The 14,972-nt window shown below is 53.3% G+C and overlaps 3 protein-coding genes across 3 annotated transcripts; 2 read left to right on the top strand and 1 right to left on the bottom strand.

Moving 5' to 3' along the window:
• Nucleotides 1–285: 285 nt before the first annotated feature.
• NECHADRAFT_98993 (uncharacterized protein) lies at nt 286–1,416 on the top strand (the record flags this gene model as incomplete). The annotated part of the gene is made up of 2 exons (XM_003054545.1): nt 286–442; nt 492–1,416. 2 exons carry the CDS (start codon nt 286–288, stop codon nt 1,295–1,297), a joined length of 963 nt encoding a protein of 320 aa, XP_003054591.1. The 3' UTR covers nt 1,298–1,416.
• Nucleotides 1,417–6,717: 5,301 nt separating this feature from the next.
• On the top strand, nt 6,718–10,640 carry NECHADRAFT_75470 (uncharacterized protein; the record flags this gene model as incomplete). The annotated part of the gene is made up of 8 exons (XM_003054544.1): nt 6,718–7,461; nt 7,702–7,761; nt 7,835–7,860; nt 8,125–8,129; nt 8,237–8,738; nt 8,769–9,911; nt 9,969–9,990; nt 10,041–10,640. The coding sequence occupies 8 exons, from the start codon at nt 6,718–6,720 to the stop codon at nt 10,638–10,640; spliced, it is 3,102 nt and encodes a 1,033-aa protein (XP_003054590.1).
• A 1,269-nt stretch (nt 10,641–11,909) lies between these two features.
• NECHADRAFT_30592 (uncharacterized protein) lies at nt 11,910–14,078 on the bottom strand (the record flags this gene model as incomplete). The annotated part of the gene is made up of 2 exons (XM_003053834.1): nt 11,910–13,679; nt 13,761–14,078. 2 exons carry the CDS (start codon nt 14,076–14,078, stop codon nt 11,910–11,912), a joined length of 2,088 nt encoding a protein of 695 aa, XP_003053880.1.
• Nucleotides 14,079–14,972: the final 894 nt, after the last annotated feature.

Here is a 14,972-nt window from a genome sequence, read left to right as displayed (position 1 = left end):
TCTGGGCATTCCAGCTTCTCTCGCCATCGCGTACGCCCCTAGTCACCCTCCATTGCCACATCATCTTGCTGACTTTTGTAGATTCGGAGTTGTCTACATGTTCTGTGCTGTCGGAGTCTACGTTTGAGATACCCCAAAAGTCCCCGTTCGGTCGGTTTCGTGTACAATAGTTGGAGCATACAAGAGAGACGCCGCTGCGCGCGCCCGTTGCATTTCTGCCGTTTTTGATTTTCTAATTCCTACGCCTTTCCTTCACTCCCAACAGCGGCTTCCAAGATCTCTAAAATGGCAACCGAAGCCCAACCCATCTTTCGCGCTGTTGCGACATCGACGAGGCCGTTGTTTCAGCTCCTAAAGTGCATCAACTTTGCACCTCGAGTTCACGTTCAGATCACAGACGAAGGTGTCCGGTTTTCGACCGATCATGCACGAGTGATGCAAGGTGAATCGATCTGAGATTGCGCCCGTGGAACGGAACTGACAAGATGCAGGGGTTGCATTCCTCGACAAAGGTCTTTTCTCATCGTTTACCGCCAACGTTCCTTCACAGGAAGGCCCGGATCCCCCAGATCTACCAAGCTTCCAACTTTCTTTAAACTCTATCCTCGAGGTTCTCCAGATCTTTGGCGCCGTCGACGTGGCCACTCGCGCTCAGAAAGCTGAGCAGGACCCTTACCGGAGTAATCTGCGAAACTATCGCCCCGATGCGTTCAGCAACCAGACCCTCGGGATCTCAGGAACTTGCACCCTTTTGTACAATGAAGAAGGAGATCCCTTCAAGATCACGATCGAAGAGTCTGGAGTCAAGACTACGGCATCCTTGACAACCTACCTGCCGGAAATTCCTGACGAAATTCCTTTTGATCGCAACGACCTCGCCTTCAAGATGATCATGCAGTCTCGAACACTTCTAGATTCACTCGCCGAGATCTCTCCCACGGCTCCTACGAAGCTGACAATCACTGCCACAAAGACCGCGCCTTTCCTCTCGCTTGCCGGTGTAGGTGACCTCGGCAGCTCCGGTGTGGACTTTGCGCGTGGAAGAGATCTCATTGAATCGTTGGGCATTCGAGAGCGATGGTCGCAATGCTACAAGTTTGACTTTATCAAGAATTCATCAGAGGCGATGCGGATCGCAACCAAGGTCAGCCTCAGAGGCGATGGACAAGGAGTACTAAGCTTGCAATTCATGGTCGAGATGGAGGGTGGCAAGCAGAGTTACTTGGACTTCAAATTCATCCCGTTCATCCAGCATGACGAGGATGATGACGAGGAGAGCGCTGAGGAGGCGGGCTAGATGGGAGAACAAGCATATTTCATGGTACATCTGACGTAGATTTGGAAGACAATGATTCTCGGGTAACCTCATGTTTCACCTGGATGATTTACCACCCTCGGGAGCCCGATACCCGCGCCCAAACTGTGACGGCTCATCGAGTGATTCACACATGATGTGCTTAATGCCTGGCTAACAAGACTACAATGCAATAGTCCCTTACCTCGCAAGATAGACTTTGCGCCCCAGGGGTCTCGAATAGCCTTGTCAGGGCAGTAGCTCACCCGTTAGTGCTCCCCCGACGAGAGTTTGCTGGCCTCGAAGGTCTGTCCTGGCGCCATGGCTTTGCGATGGACTCCCTTGATCAGCCGCTGGAATTTGAACGGCAGGAATTTGAGACTTGCGAAGACTGACGCCCACTCATCGGCCGGGGCGTCGTCGATTGGAATGATGGAGAAATTCACTCTCGCTTTGTCTTCTACGGCAAGGACAGGACAGGACAGGACAGGAACTGATTCAATCTGGGGTATTGAAAAAGGGGTCGACTCCCTCGACGATGGACTGTGCACTCTTGCCGCTCAAGAACGCAATCACTTCAATTCCAAGACTCAAAGCCGCTTGGCAGAGCAACCAAACATCAACCTCTTTACCCATTGTTCGATATGACCCAGTCCCGGGAGATCAAGATTGTCATCGCCTCAACCCACAACACACGTCCGTCCAGCAGAAGCAATCACAGAAGAATGACGTGGCCTGGCTGCCTCATGCTCCCCGTCAAGTCATTGACGACGTGCCTGTTTGGCAACAAAGACGTCCCGAGACAGCCCGATGAGGGCTTCGAGCCGTTGCTGGAGGAGAGAAGGGGCTTTGCAGTGAAGCGGGAGGCATCGTCACTGCTTCGGATGACGACACCACGACCGCCGAGAAAGCTCTACTCGGCTCTTTAAACCCGTAGGAGAGGGAGGCTATGAATATCAGGGGACGTGCATACAAGGGCGGTGCTTCGAGGCACTATGGATGAGGATTCATCTTTCAAGATGAGACGGCAAATACATTACACAACACAACGACACTGAATGATTACGACACAAGGGAAGGAAGAAGACATTGCTTGAACTCGATATATGGAACATACATCATGCGATTTGGAAATATTCGGGACGACCTGGTTACAGGTTGGGAGTATTGAGATGGATTCTGGAGATGAGGGCTCGGGACGAGGCATATGAGAGCAGATACTTAATAAGGCACATGGTTTAATGGTACTTGTTGTATTTTGATTGCAAATCTGGGCCTGTAGCAACGACATAAGGCCAGTCGTTCTTTCAACAGTCGTTTCTTGACCAAGCATGCGAACTACACCTCGGTCAATGTCTCATATCCAACAATGGGGCTTGGATATTACAATGCTACTATAGTCAATCGTTATCTACAGCATGATGTATACGGCCAAGTTCGTATGAGCACCTTGGAGCCAAAATGTGTCAGAACTGCTGCAACTGGCCATGTTCAGAGCAAAGAAACAACCCCTGGAGCCAACGGTCGACCTGTCACTTCATTCTGAAACGAATTTACTCTACACTGGATATACCCGATACCGCATGTCAACTCCTACCTATCAATGGTCCATCATCATAACAGTCAAGAGATGGGCACATGGCTATTGTGCCTCTGGCAATATACCGAAGATATCAAACAACTCGGTCTTCAACAAGCATCTAAACAGACCACGCATTCGCCATGCGAGATACGACGTGTTCTAACCTATACAATGTCCCAGACTGATCCTGAGCGAGACACCCAAAATTAGAATGTCTTCGTATCGACTGTCGAAGAGACATCCTTGAACGAGTCCCCGCCGACCCCGCGCGGGACGGACGCGGCCGCAGATTCCTACGCATCTCTCGCGTGTTTTGGTCGAAACGGGTATGGGTGTTCAGGTGAGGATGGGTACCTTTGATAAAGTGCGTACAGTCTGAAGCAGAGGGGAGTAATATATTCATCTGCCGACATGTGCGCAAGTGTTGCGTGCAGGGAGGAGTAGCTGTGATGTTCTTGGGACCTGAGAAGATGGCATGGCTTGCAGTGAGTTTTTATGCAAATGATGTAATTAACGCAAGGATTAAAGAAGTCAGAATCACCCTAGCTTGCACTTTAATGGTAATTGGACGTTTCTGTGTTGATTCGTTCAGCGTTGGTGGCATGTTGATGTGTAAGTGCCAGCGAGAGTATCGGTGAACTGGCAATGATACAAGGCCATGTCTATCTCTGTACGGTGCATATTGACCAGCAAAAAGCCAAACATGAACATACTAGATGTCTTGCTCTCAATTAATTCCTCGAGGATTGAGTGTCTGGTCGTGACATCTGCAAGGTTGCCCTGCGAAATGCACAGTGCTGAAGACACTTGACACAGTATCACGCACTGCCACCTCAACAGCTGACGCCCCATCCTCCTGACAATTCAACCTTGACATGAGGATCAGGATTGCATCTGATACAGCTTGAACACTTCAACTATGATCCCTTCCATGCGCAAACTCGGCATTATTCACTTCTTCCTTCGTGCGGCGCCAGGATCAATCCTTCTTGCACCGATGCGCCTTTTTGGACATGGCTGATGAGGACAGTATGAATTTGGTCTTACGGGCCTCTGCAGAGCCTTCTCGTCTCAGGTCATGGTGTTTGCTGCAGGAGACCGAGTCCGAGCAACATGGATCGACCGAGTAACATGGATCGACTGCCGAGTCCTCGCTATGGCCATCAGTGCACGCGGGAGAGCATCGTTCCCGCACTCCACTCAGGTAAGGCCAGCGACAGGCCCGTCAGTAGATAACCGTCGCCAGGGCCAGCCCGCTCGAAGCGACGGGTCATATCTCGAATTGGTCCCATGGGCAACGCAAAGGGCAAGGTTGGGAATTGAGTCACCCAGAGCGGCTGGGACCTGAACTTCAGCCTCAGGGCTCTCTCTTGCGGCTGCAGTGTTCCGGTGGTGATGGTGGTGATACAGCCTGGCAGGGCGCACCACGCGGCTGGCAGTTGGATCTTCCTCTTACGACCTCGAGATGCAGCCTGCCGTGTCTCATTGCTTTGCTCCTCTTGCTGAAGCCGGCCAGACGACGCTACTGTCACGCTACAGACCGCCATAGCCTCGAGTCGTACCCGTACCCGGCGTCCAAGACTGCCTCCGGGTACCGACCCTACCCATGCTGGATCATCTATCTTTGGGCCTCGAACATGAACCAACGACGTGCTGAACGGCTGGGCTGGGTGTGGAGCTCGAAACGTCGCACAAAGAATACGAAGGCCTGAGTTGATGGGCCTGAATAGCATCAGCCACATGGTGTCTGAACCAATGGGCGCACTACCAAGAACCCGGCATATGTGAGCATCAGTTTGCCTGCTTGCAGCTTGCGGTGGGCATTGCCTTGCACGCTCCACCCAGCACAGCACAGCAGCACTGATCCCGGCGTGCATCTGGAATCTGGACCAACAACATGCCATGATGAGTCGCAAGCGGCATACAGTGGGAACGGGGCAACAGAAGGTCGAGATGCAGAGAGACTGCATGGTCGCACCGTATGCGTCACGAGGTATTTGATTTGACCTGTCCTACGCCAAATCATCATGGTGATTCAAATTGCTTGCAGACGCAACTCGCTCTGGTTCGGTTTGGCTTCCGTATCCGGGCTCGCTGAACTCTGTCGCCGTCTGATCAAGCCTTCGAATCCGGTGATTCGGAACTGAAGTGTATGGAAGACGGGCCTTGTCGTGCTACAAACTCACTTCAACTCCCACTCCCTTTTTATTCTCGCTTGCCTTACTTCAGGGTCATGTGAAACCTTTTCTCGGCCTTTTGTTCGTTTCATCTTCTTCAGCCGTCTGCGCTGTGCGCGACACCATCCATCATGTTGAACCGGCCGGGTTTCTTGATACGAAGGCTTATAACCCCACAACGGTCGCAGCAGCCCAGGGAGAGGGAGCGCGAGGGTAGAGGCAACGACAATGACAATAGAAATGACGACAACGATTTTACTGATTCTTGTGAGGAACTGAGTTCCTGCTGCGCCAAGAAGTCGACGCAAAGAAAGGCGAGGGCCACAAAGTCACGGCTGCCCATCCCCAAGAAGAAGCCTCCCGCGGCGGCGCCAATCACCATACAAAGGATACACAGCGTCCATCGCATCTCGCATCCAGTTCCTCCTCCCCCGGCTCACCGCAGTCGGTCCGTCTCGACAGTCTCCCTTCGAAGCTGCGAGGGGCAGCGAGCTGCTGCCCTTGACGCTCTCACGGGCAATGTTCCTGTTCCCGCAAATAGAAGGGCTGCATCCGGTCTTTGTCTGGCAGAGGCACAGCACGGCCGAGCCCACTCACATTCCTCACGGCATGGACCGTACGCGCAACCTCCTCGCTCCAGGAATGGGCGCCCCAGCCCTGCCAGTAGCGATGCACACCTCTACAGAGATTCGCCGAGGGCCCCAGCGACTGTTTCTTTGTCTGATCATAGCGCTGATCGCCGCGAGGTTGGGCCAACCGACAGCCTGACTTCGCGCAGTAGATATGGTAGTCAAAGCTCGGGCGAGTCATCAGACACTGTCGACCGCCTGATCAGAGAGACGGATGAAGCCTTCATAGCTGTTGGTTCCGCACTTCGAGATGCACGACATGCCTCGCAAGGTTCTGCGCTGTTACACACGCCCCCATCACCGCCGTCACCACCATCACCACCTGGACTTCCTGCACTTCACAAACACTCAAAGTCGATGCCTCTACCAACGGGTTTCCCAAGGCATCCCAGATGGAGGGAGGAATCATCGTCGTCTCCGTCCCCACGGTCATCACCAGACAGACGGGCCTCAGTGAAGAAACCTCAAAGAAAGAAGAATCCTCACCAACAAGGTGGGCACCGTTTCTCAAAATCACCAATGCGAGCGCCACGATGGACCCTGTCGGAGAATGTGACAGACATTCTGACGGGCCAGCGTTTCAGGCGGGTTGAGGCCGATGAGATGTTAACACCCGATCGAATTGAGGCGCTGCGAAGGAAGAGGGAAGAAGCGCAACAATTGGACGAAGAGCGCCTAAAACATCGATACTCGAGCGACTCGGTCCGCAGTATGGCATCAGATAACTCCGAGACAGACGTCGAACCATTCCATCTTGATGAATTGGCATCTCGGATTGGAGCGAGCACTGTGGGGAACTCTGCGGCCTCTGCTCGGACAGCATCTCCCTCGCTGACCCCTGATTTGGATCGTGGAAATCAAAACTTTTCGAAACAAGAGGGGTCGATGGGGGATGATGATGAGTCTATCAAGAGCGTCAAGGATAAAACAGAAGCTGCGGAAGCCCCAGCTTCAGTCACACCTCAACTACCACCAAAGAACCCTGCACGATTCGGAGTAGAGCCTCTACGAAAGCTCCCATCAATACCTGAAGTCATGGTAACGACACCGGATAACACGCAGCTTGAGCCGTCGACGAGCCGACAAAGCCTTGACAAGACGGACCTCAAGGCAGAAGAGAGTGATGAGTTCTTTTACCTCAAGAGCACGCCTTTCACACTTACAAAACCTTCATTCCGTCATGGTCCCATCACATTTGCAAAATCCGAGATGGTCAAAGGGATGAAGACAATGGACGACACGCTAGACTGGACAGCGTTCCAGATGGCGATTCTAGGAGGAGCTGGAGACTTACTTCAGGACATGTCCAACGAAGAAGACATTAAGCAGGTCGAAGAGATCACGTCGTGGTTCGAATCGTTCGGGTTCGAGACGTACGGAACGCTGGTGCCCGAGGACGTGCCGTCGATGCGGTCCTCGTCCCGCAGCACGGTATCGTCAACGCCTTCAACCATCGACACGGACATTGACCTGCCGATCCCGGTGGGTGCTGAGTTTCCTTCCGGGTTCTGGAACGCCCCGGCCCCCAGCGACGCCGTGGACATGGACAAGAAGGCTAAGTTCTTTAACAGCACAGGGCTAAAGCGATGGGTGGGCGAAGGTCGCCCCAAGCGCCCTTCGTCGCACAGCTCGGTGGAAAGCTTACCACCGAGCCCGATGATGCCGCTCGTGGTTCACATGGCCGATGGCGAAGACGATACTACTACTCCGGAGACGGTACCGATGGGATATAATCTGGGTCACGACCTAGGCGACTTTTTGCGGTGGGAGGCGGAATATGTGTGTGCTTCTGGGTTTAGCACGTCACCTTGAGGGTTTGACTTGCGTCCATTCTTTTTGTTTTTGAGTCTTATTGATACCTTTGTGTCTTTTGTTGGAGGAGGGTTGACGTCTGCATGAGATGAATCTATGGATACCTAACGCATAGGAGGCGCTTGAAAGCATTTGCAACAAGGAAGAGGAGGAAGGGACATGAGACCTTATGGCCAGACATGTTGATATGATATATAATGCAGATAGACGAATGAAAAGAAGACGATGTTTATTGATCAGCCCCAAGACGCTTCGCTTCGGGTGCAGGTAAGCAGGCCAAGGCTTCAAGTCAAATCAGGCTCGGCTACTCCATAAGATCCATCAATAAGCTTCTCTATAGAATCTCGGCACCGCCACTCCTGCAAGGTACGGGTGGCCAAAGGGGGCTTGTGCCTGACGACGAGGCTCATTTAGCCCATTAATTTCAACTTGCGTCGAAACAAAACGGCTGTGATGACTGGGTGTCAACTGTTTGCCAGTCTTTCAAGACTCGGCTGAGTTACCTTTTACTTAACTCCTTTCTTATCCCTTTTTACTCGTTATTCTTTCTTTCTTTCTTTCTTTCTTTTCCTTTTCTTTACTGACTACCGCTTTCTTGTTCTCGACCATCTCTACTGCCTGCTTCTCTAGAAAAGGTGAGTCAATTGAACTAAACATCGACGGTTCATAGCCAAAAGAATGTATACTGGACGTCGTTCCCCTTCCTCTTCATTTGAATCTCTATATCGTCCGCCTCGGACAGATGACTGCATTGGACTGGACTGGACCCGTCCTCGGGACATACCCTCTTCACGAACAAGCGGGCTGGAGAAGCAACAGTCGGATGACTTCAAACCAGGCAAGAGCCTCAAAGGCCTAGGCGAGAACAAGATAGCCATCTTCCTCTGGGTGCTCTTTGCCGTGGCAACAACAGTCAGCTGGATCCTCCAGTACACCCTCCAGCTGAACGAGGCCGCCGAGTATGGCTTCAAGACGATGGCCAGCGATACGTGCAAGCGCCTCAAGTGGCGTCGCAATATCGTAGGCATGTATCTGATCGCTCTCAACATCGCCACTGCCGTCGTGGCCTTCATCGCCTCCTACTTCCGGGCCGGCCTCCTGGCACCAACCCCCAGCGCATACCGGGAGTCGAAGGGGAGGCTCTATTTGGGTGTAGAGTCGGGCAGGGGATTCCTCCATGTTAGCTGGCCTCGCAAGGTCATGTATGTGGTGCTGCTGCTAGCATCACTACCGCTGTACTATTTGTAAGTCTGCTGCTACCGTTATTGAGACAGTATAGCTCATAAACGCAGGTCCAACAGTCTCGTTACGACAAAGCACTCTACGTACAACGCCTACGAGGTCCTCGTGTCTACCGCCTTTTTCGAAGGCAAGCCCTTTGACCTGGCCGGCATCAATATGACTCGCTACGACTCCCTCAAAGAGACGCCGGCCATGCCATCACCCGATCTGCAGTGGCCGGCCGAGTACGGGGCATCCGACGCTCTCAACAGCTCGCTCGCGCGCCTGCAGAGGGAGCCAACGCTCTGGAAGAACCTTTCTCGCGCCGACTGTGTCAAGCAGTTCAACGAAGCCGTTTACACCCGGTACCGGACGCTCGTACTGGTGACAGACTATGAGAGTGACATCAACAGCTCCAACTCAGCCCTGGCTGCCACGGTCCTCCCTGGCTATCGGCTCAAGTCGGCCTCGGACTCGCTCATCGCCCTGTGTCCCGACACGTATCTAGAGACTTACAACGGTACGATACATCCGTCCGAGACGCCGTTTCTGAGTTTATACGAGGAGCCTCTGGTTTCCGAGAAAGTGACGTTCCTGTCTTCCACCCAGGCCCGCGAGTGGGCGACCAACCGATCACTCTCGGCTGGCGACGTCTCACCGAGCCGCACCTTGGAGCGTCGACGGGGAGGGCCGGTGAGCGAGACCGGCTTTTCCAACCCAGTGCCGGGCCGAGATCTGTGCTACCGTTACTGGTCTGACAACGATCGGTGGATGCCCAACACCCGCATCTACCGCGTGCCGCAATGCCCTCTGCAGTACTGCCTCGCCGAGCCCGTCGAGACGCCGCGCATGTGCCAAGTGGTGTACAGCCCGCGCGTTCTCTTCATCCTATCCGTGTTCCTCACCTTCCTGTTCACCTTCATCTCCATGGCCCTTTATCTGCGGTGCGCGCGGGAAGGGCTCTATAGTAGGGATGAGGCGAGCGAGTACTTCCGCTATGAGAAGCAATTGTACCGCCTGGGCTGGTCGGAGGAATTCTACGGCAAGTATGGCGGCGGCTCGAGGATATTCCACCACCGCCGCATGCCGTGGCACCTCTGTGTTCTCAGTGTAGTCGTCTTCATCTACGTCTTTGTTCTCTGGGGCGATGCGGGGAGCGTCGGGGGGGAAGTCAGATATTATCCCTCTAGTCCTGGGTGAGTAGCATCATAGAAAAAACAAATGAAGTGGCGCTGACAAGATGGTTACAACAGAGACGAGACCTGGTTCTTTAAGGTCAGTTCCAACTCATGTAGCCGCTACACTCCGTACTAACTAGAGTGCAGGCCCTCGCCTTGAACAAGTCTCTCCACATCGTCTTTGAGGTGCAGCTTTACTTCCAAGATGCCGATGTCCGCAAGCGCTTCTTTCGGGTCACACCGGATGTGGACTACCAGGATCCAGGGAAGGAAAACTGGGGGCAGGAGATGCTGAGGAAGACGGGCGAGTTCTTCAAGAGCAGCGAGACGTACCTCAAGTCGTCCCTGGCTGTGCGGTCGTTCCTTATACACGCGGTATACGAGCTCATCTTCATCACGCAGCTGATGGGCGCGGCGCCGCTGGAGGAGGAGGCCGGCATGCTCGAGGGGTCCAAGCCCCTGGCCTTCACCACGCTCGGCGTGCCGGACTTCAACGAGCGAGCCAACAATATCGACATCGGCTTCTTCTTCTTCAACTGGCTCGTCTTTATCGGCCTCCCGTCGACCCTACTAGACGTCATCTTCTATGCCACGGCTGGCCGCCACGAGGATAAGAAGGACCATGTCATGTCCCCTTCTTTCGGGGTACTCAGCTACGTCTGTCTATTGACAGGCATTTCTTGGAATCCGATACATGGGTGGATGAGCTGGAAGAGGTGCTGGTATCGTTTGAACCATTATTGTTAAGTTTGGTTGAGTTATTTGGGGTCGGCGGCGTTGATAGGAGCCTGCAGTCAAGGACTGCATTGATCTGAGACGAGTTTAGAATCTGGGAATCGAGGGTTTGGGAATGCTAGAGTCTAGGAGTCCTAGGAGTGCCAGGCTGGCACTGGGGCAGAGGCTACGAGTGTACAAAGAGGGAATGCTGCCATTTGTAAATGAGATGTTATGATTATGGACAAGGGTTTGTACTGTAGATAGACGAATGAAGAGAAGACGGTGTTTAACGATGAGCAAGAACTATTTAGACGTGATAAACTTGGCAGTGGTTTATGTTTGGAGTTGAGGTACGTACTTCAAACTGTGGGGAATAGGACGGCCCCACTTCTTGTTTATCGATCTCAGCTTCACAACAACCTTGCATCCATCCATCTCCTCTCTACACTCACTCACTCACATCCATCTCATCAGTATCGACAGCTTGAAACAAACAAAACCCACCACTATTCTTTTTTAACATCAAACCATAAAAGAAGACTCAACGCGTGTGACCCATCTCAAACACACCTTTCATCACAAACTCTATCCCCAAAGAAACATATATATCCCTTTGTTTCTATTCCCGGACAAAGATGCTCCGCCGTCCAGCCACAACCCTCACCATCACATCCGAAGACGTGGCCGCCTACGAAGACAGGCGCGCAAGAGAAGCCCTAGTCGCGGCGCAGCAGGCTCGAAGGGCTGCCGCGGTGGCTGCCGCTCAAGCTCAGGCACAAGCACAGCAGCAGGAGGCGGATATGGAGGGTGTGGATCGCGTCTTGCAGGAGAGGGAGAGGGAGGGCGAGATTAGGAGGGCGAGGGATGAGAGGATTGGTGTTGGCAGGAGGAGATGATTTTTCTGGAAAGATGGATTGTTGGCGAAAGGTATGGGCTCAACTTGTTCTTTTGATACACTTTCATTCACTCTTAACACATTTCAGGAGTAGCAACAACCATCTTGATGAACCAAGTCATGACCTTTTTTTTAATTATTCTCTATTGATTAAATGTACATATAAAAAAAAGAAACAGCTCGGCGTGAGCGACATGTCGGCCGTCAAAAACAACAGCTCTACCCAACCCCCCCTTCCTTTCCACCTCTTTTTTCTCTTTCTCCGAATATCTGTGATTAACTTACATACAAAAGACGAGGACAAAGAACGCACGCCCTTTTTCCAATGCAACCCAACAAAAAAAAAAAAAAACCCCCATAATGATCCTAATACACGTGTGCGAATGCAATGCATGACAGACCGCTTAGTTGAGATAAACCCAGAACAACACCGCCATCCATGCAACACGCCATGTCGTCGTCCACAACTCGCGTCCAACCACGCTGAGAGCCTTTCTACCGCCAACACGCTTCTGCTGGGTCCCCGTGTCAAGGAAGCTGGTGTCGAGATGGATCCGCGGCCCGCCGTCGGCTCCCCATCCCCAACGCTTGGCATTCCGGCCTCCGCCCGCTCCGCGCCGAGCTTGCCACCGGGGCGAGGCTGAAGGCGCGGGAGACTTGCTCCGGGCGTTGCGTGGTGCTGCGGCAGAGAGCCGCGAGGGGAGGTGGTGCGCCGACGTGCCTGACGACGATGTTGTGCGCGAAGGAAAGGCCTCGGGAGGATCCATCTTGTCCTTATACAGAGGTAGGACGGTTGAGGCGGATTGTTTCTCAGGCTCAAGGGCGAAAGGTGTGAGTGAGAGGGCGGGAACGAGGAAAGCCCGGACCGTGAGGAGGACGAGGGTGACGATGAGAAAGACGATGTACTCCATATAGGTATGGAACTGGTTGGGCAAAAGGCACAGATGCGTCTGAATCGTCTGTTCTGGCGCTTCTGGAAGAGGCTTGCCCTTGGCATCAACAGGGTTAAACAAGCTGACCATCAGGAAACCAGGCGTGGGGACGCCCATGGCCATGCTCATACTCTTGACCGTGATTTCGCGAACGTTCTCCTTTGCATCCGAGTGCACCAACTCGCAGTAGTCGTGGTCGTCTCCCGAAAAGACGTGTTTGACGTTGCCAATGCTCTTCACCAGCTTGACAGAATCAGCCTCATTGAGCACGTTCTGGTATTGGTATCCTCCCACGACGCTGATAGCATTTCGGTTGTCAGGGATAACCGGCCCCTTTTGCCCCTTGGGAGGCTTCGCTGGCGGCCAATGCTCGCGCTTCGGCCCGCAAGGGGTGCCAGGCGCACGATACAATGGGACGTGAGTAAGAAGAATCGTAGGAAAGTCGGGTCCCTGAGAAGCCGCCTCAGCATCAGCAGCACGACCCCAGGTGGGATTCGACTTGTCCAGCTCCTCGACATCATGCGGGTAATGCAGTCCTCCCTCAAGATCATGCCAATGGCGCAACTCCTCCTCCACAGCCTTTCGCTTCGTGACCTTGACGTTCTCCAGAAATTCATTTACGGGTCCGTAAATCGGCCTCAGATCGTGTTGGTTCTTGTACTCAGAGGTGTCTGCGCTCAGGGAAACTGAATCGACCGACACGATGGTGTGGTTTCCGATGACATCCACGCGATTCACATCGCCAAAGAATGCGCCGAAGCGATCCCGCACTGGAACTTGAACCTGAGCACCAAAGCCCAAGTCATGATTCCCTGGAAGACTGGCTACAAGCTTTCGCCCGCGCTGCCAGGATCCAGGCACCTCGCCGCCCTTGTTCCAGCTGTCGAGGAAAATATCCCCGAACCGCTCATACTCTTGCAGCCAAAAGTCATCTCCGTATTTGTTGTGCCATGTCTTGACCCATTTCTTCTCGTCTTTGGAACGTCCCCGTCCCCATTTCGGATCGACAAAGTTGCCCTTGCTCGTCTTCCACTCGCGACCGCCGTCGAAAAGATCACCAAGGAAGAAGACACTGTCCGGATGCAGCCGGTGCTGCATCGCGCCATAGCCGCGCTTGAGGTAGTTGTCGGTTATGAGCACCGTTAGGGGGTTTAGAGGCCATGGTCGGCCAGGATATGAATGCGGATCGATAAGTTGGGGATCGGCCACGAAGACGAGGTGGTGAGGTTTCGCATCTTTTGGCTGCAGCGTTGTTAGTCGACCTTTCTTTGAGCTCGAACCGCAGGCTTCTCGTCACGGATGCCTCCTTTGGTGTCAACATACCCATTTCTCCCAATGATCCCAATCGCAGTTGGCCACCTTCCCATCAAACACCCACCTCTCCCCATAGAGCAGCACAAAGACCCAAAACACGACCAGCACATGCGGGAAGCTCAGAAGCCGGCGAGACGTGAGGTTGCGACGCACCTGGTGCGCTACCCTCCTGCCCGCCGCGATGGCCATCCTCCGCCACGGACCTACGGCCCACCGGCCTACCTGGTGGCCTATCTGCTTGGTGTTGAGCCAGAGCACCTCCGCTACCGACAGGTCGTTGAAGTTGATCTTGGCGTTGGGGCGATACTGGTAGTGGCGACTTGACATGATGGCGCCATGCCCTTGCGCTGGCAGAGCGACTCCTCCTCAAGCTCGTGGCTGTATTCGTGTTCAAGTCTGTACGTGTCTTGTGTGTTCAAACGTCGTGGTTCGTAGAATGTCGTGGGTTGTCGTCTTGGCCCAGTGGATTGATCGACGATCCGGGGAACAAGAGCCCCTTGAAGCAACAGCGCAGCGGTATTCTTGTCAAAGAGTATCTCGTCTCGCGGTTTTCGTACACAATTCGAAAATCTTCGTAGTCGTCGCAAATCCGGCGCGTGTCTGACTTAGTTTTGAAGAAGAGAAAACGAATGTCAACAGAAAAAAGTTTGTTTTCAAAGACAGTTTTGTCGCCTGTTGTCGAGTTGAAAGCAAGGAAGGAAGCTCCTCAGTCGCAGCAGCCACTCAACGCTGGCGGGCCACGGCGGTCAAAAGTGGATTGCTTGTTCCTTCCTTGAGCTCTGCTGCACCGCGTGACGAGCCCTGATTGGTTCAACTTTGTCTCCGGCCGCGGCTGCGAATTTCCGGGGCATGGCGCGCCTTTCGGGGGGCTTGATTAGCGCTACGACCCCGCTATCCAGGGGTGTCTAGCGCCCAAAACTGCACGTCTTCAGGGGCACAGGCGATGGGACAGGAACTCGGCCGATGATCTTGAGAAAACAGAGAGACCGCTCATGTTCGTATTCATATGCATACGGGAATGCAATTAAATCCAAGCCAAAACTTTATAGCCCTTTTTTCCCAATGCCAAATCATCTGCTATGATGCTACACAATGCTCATGCGTATGATGCCTCAAGTCCTAAACTCCGTCCAAATGCCATCCAAATATGAGGCGAGGAAGCCAATATATGTACATGCGTAGGTATGCACATGTCGAGAAATCAAAATCAAAACAATCCTG

This window comes from Fusarium vanettenii (genome assembly GCF_000151355.1).
Source record: "Fusarium vanettenii 77-13-4 chromosome 1 genomic scaffold NECHAsca_1_chr1_3_0, whole genome shotgun sequence".
Taxonomy (NCBI): Eukaryota; Fungi; Ascomycota; class Sordariomycetes; order Hypocreales; family Nectriaceae; genus Fusarium; species Fusarium vanettenii.
The sequence above is the reverse complement of the archived record's forward strand: the minus strand, read 5'-3'. Positions and strand labels throughout refer to the sequence as shown.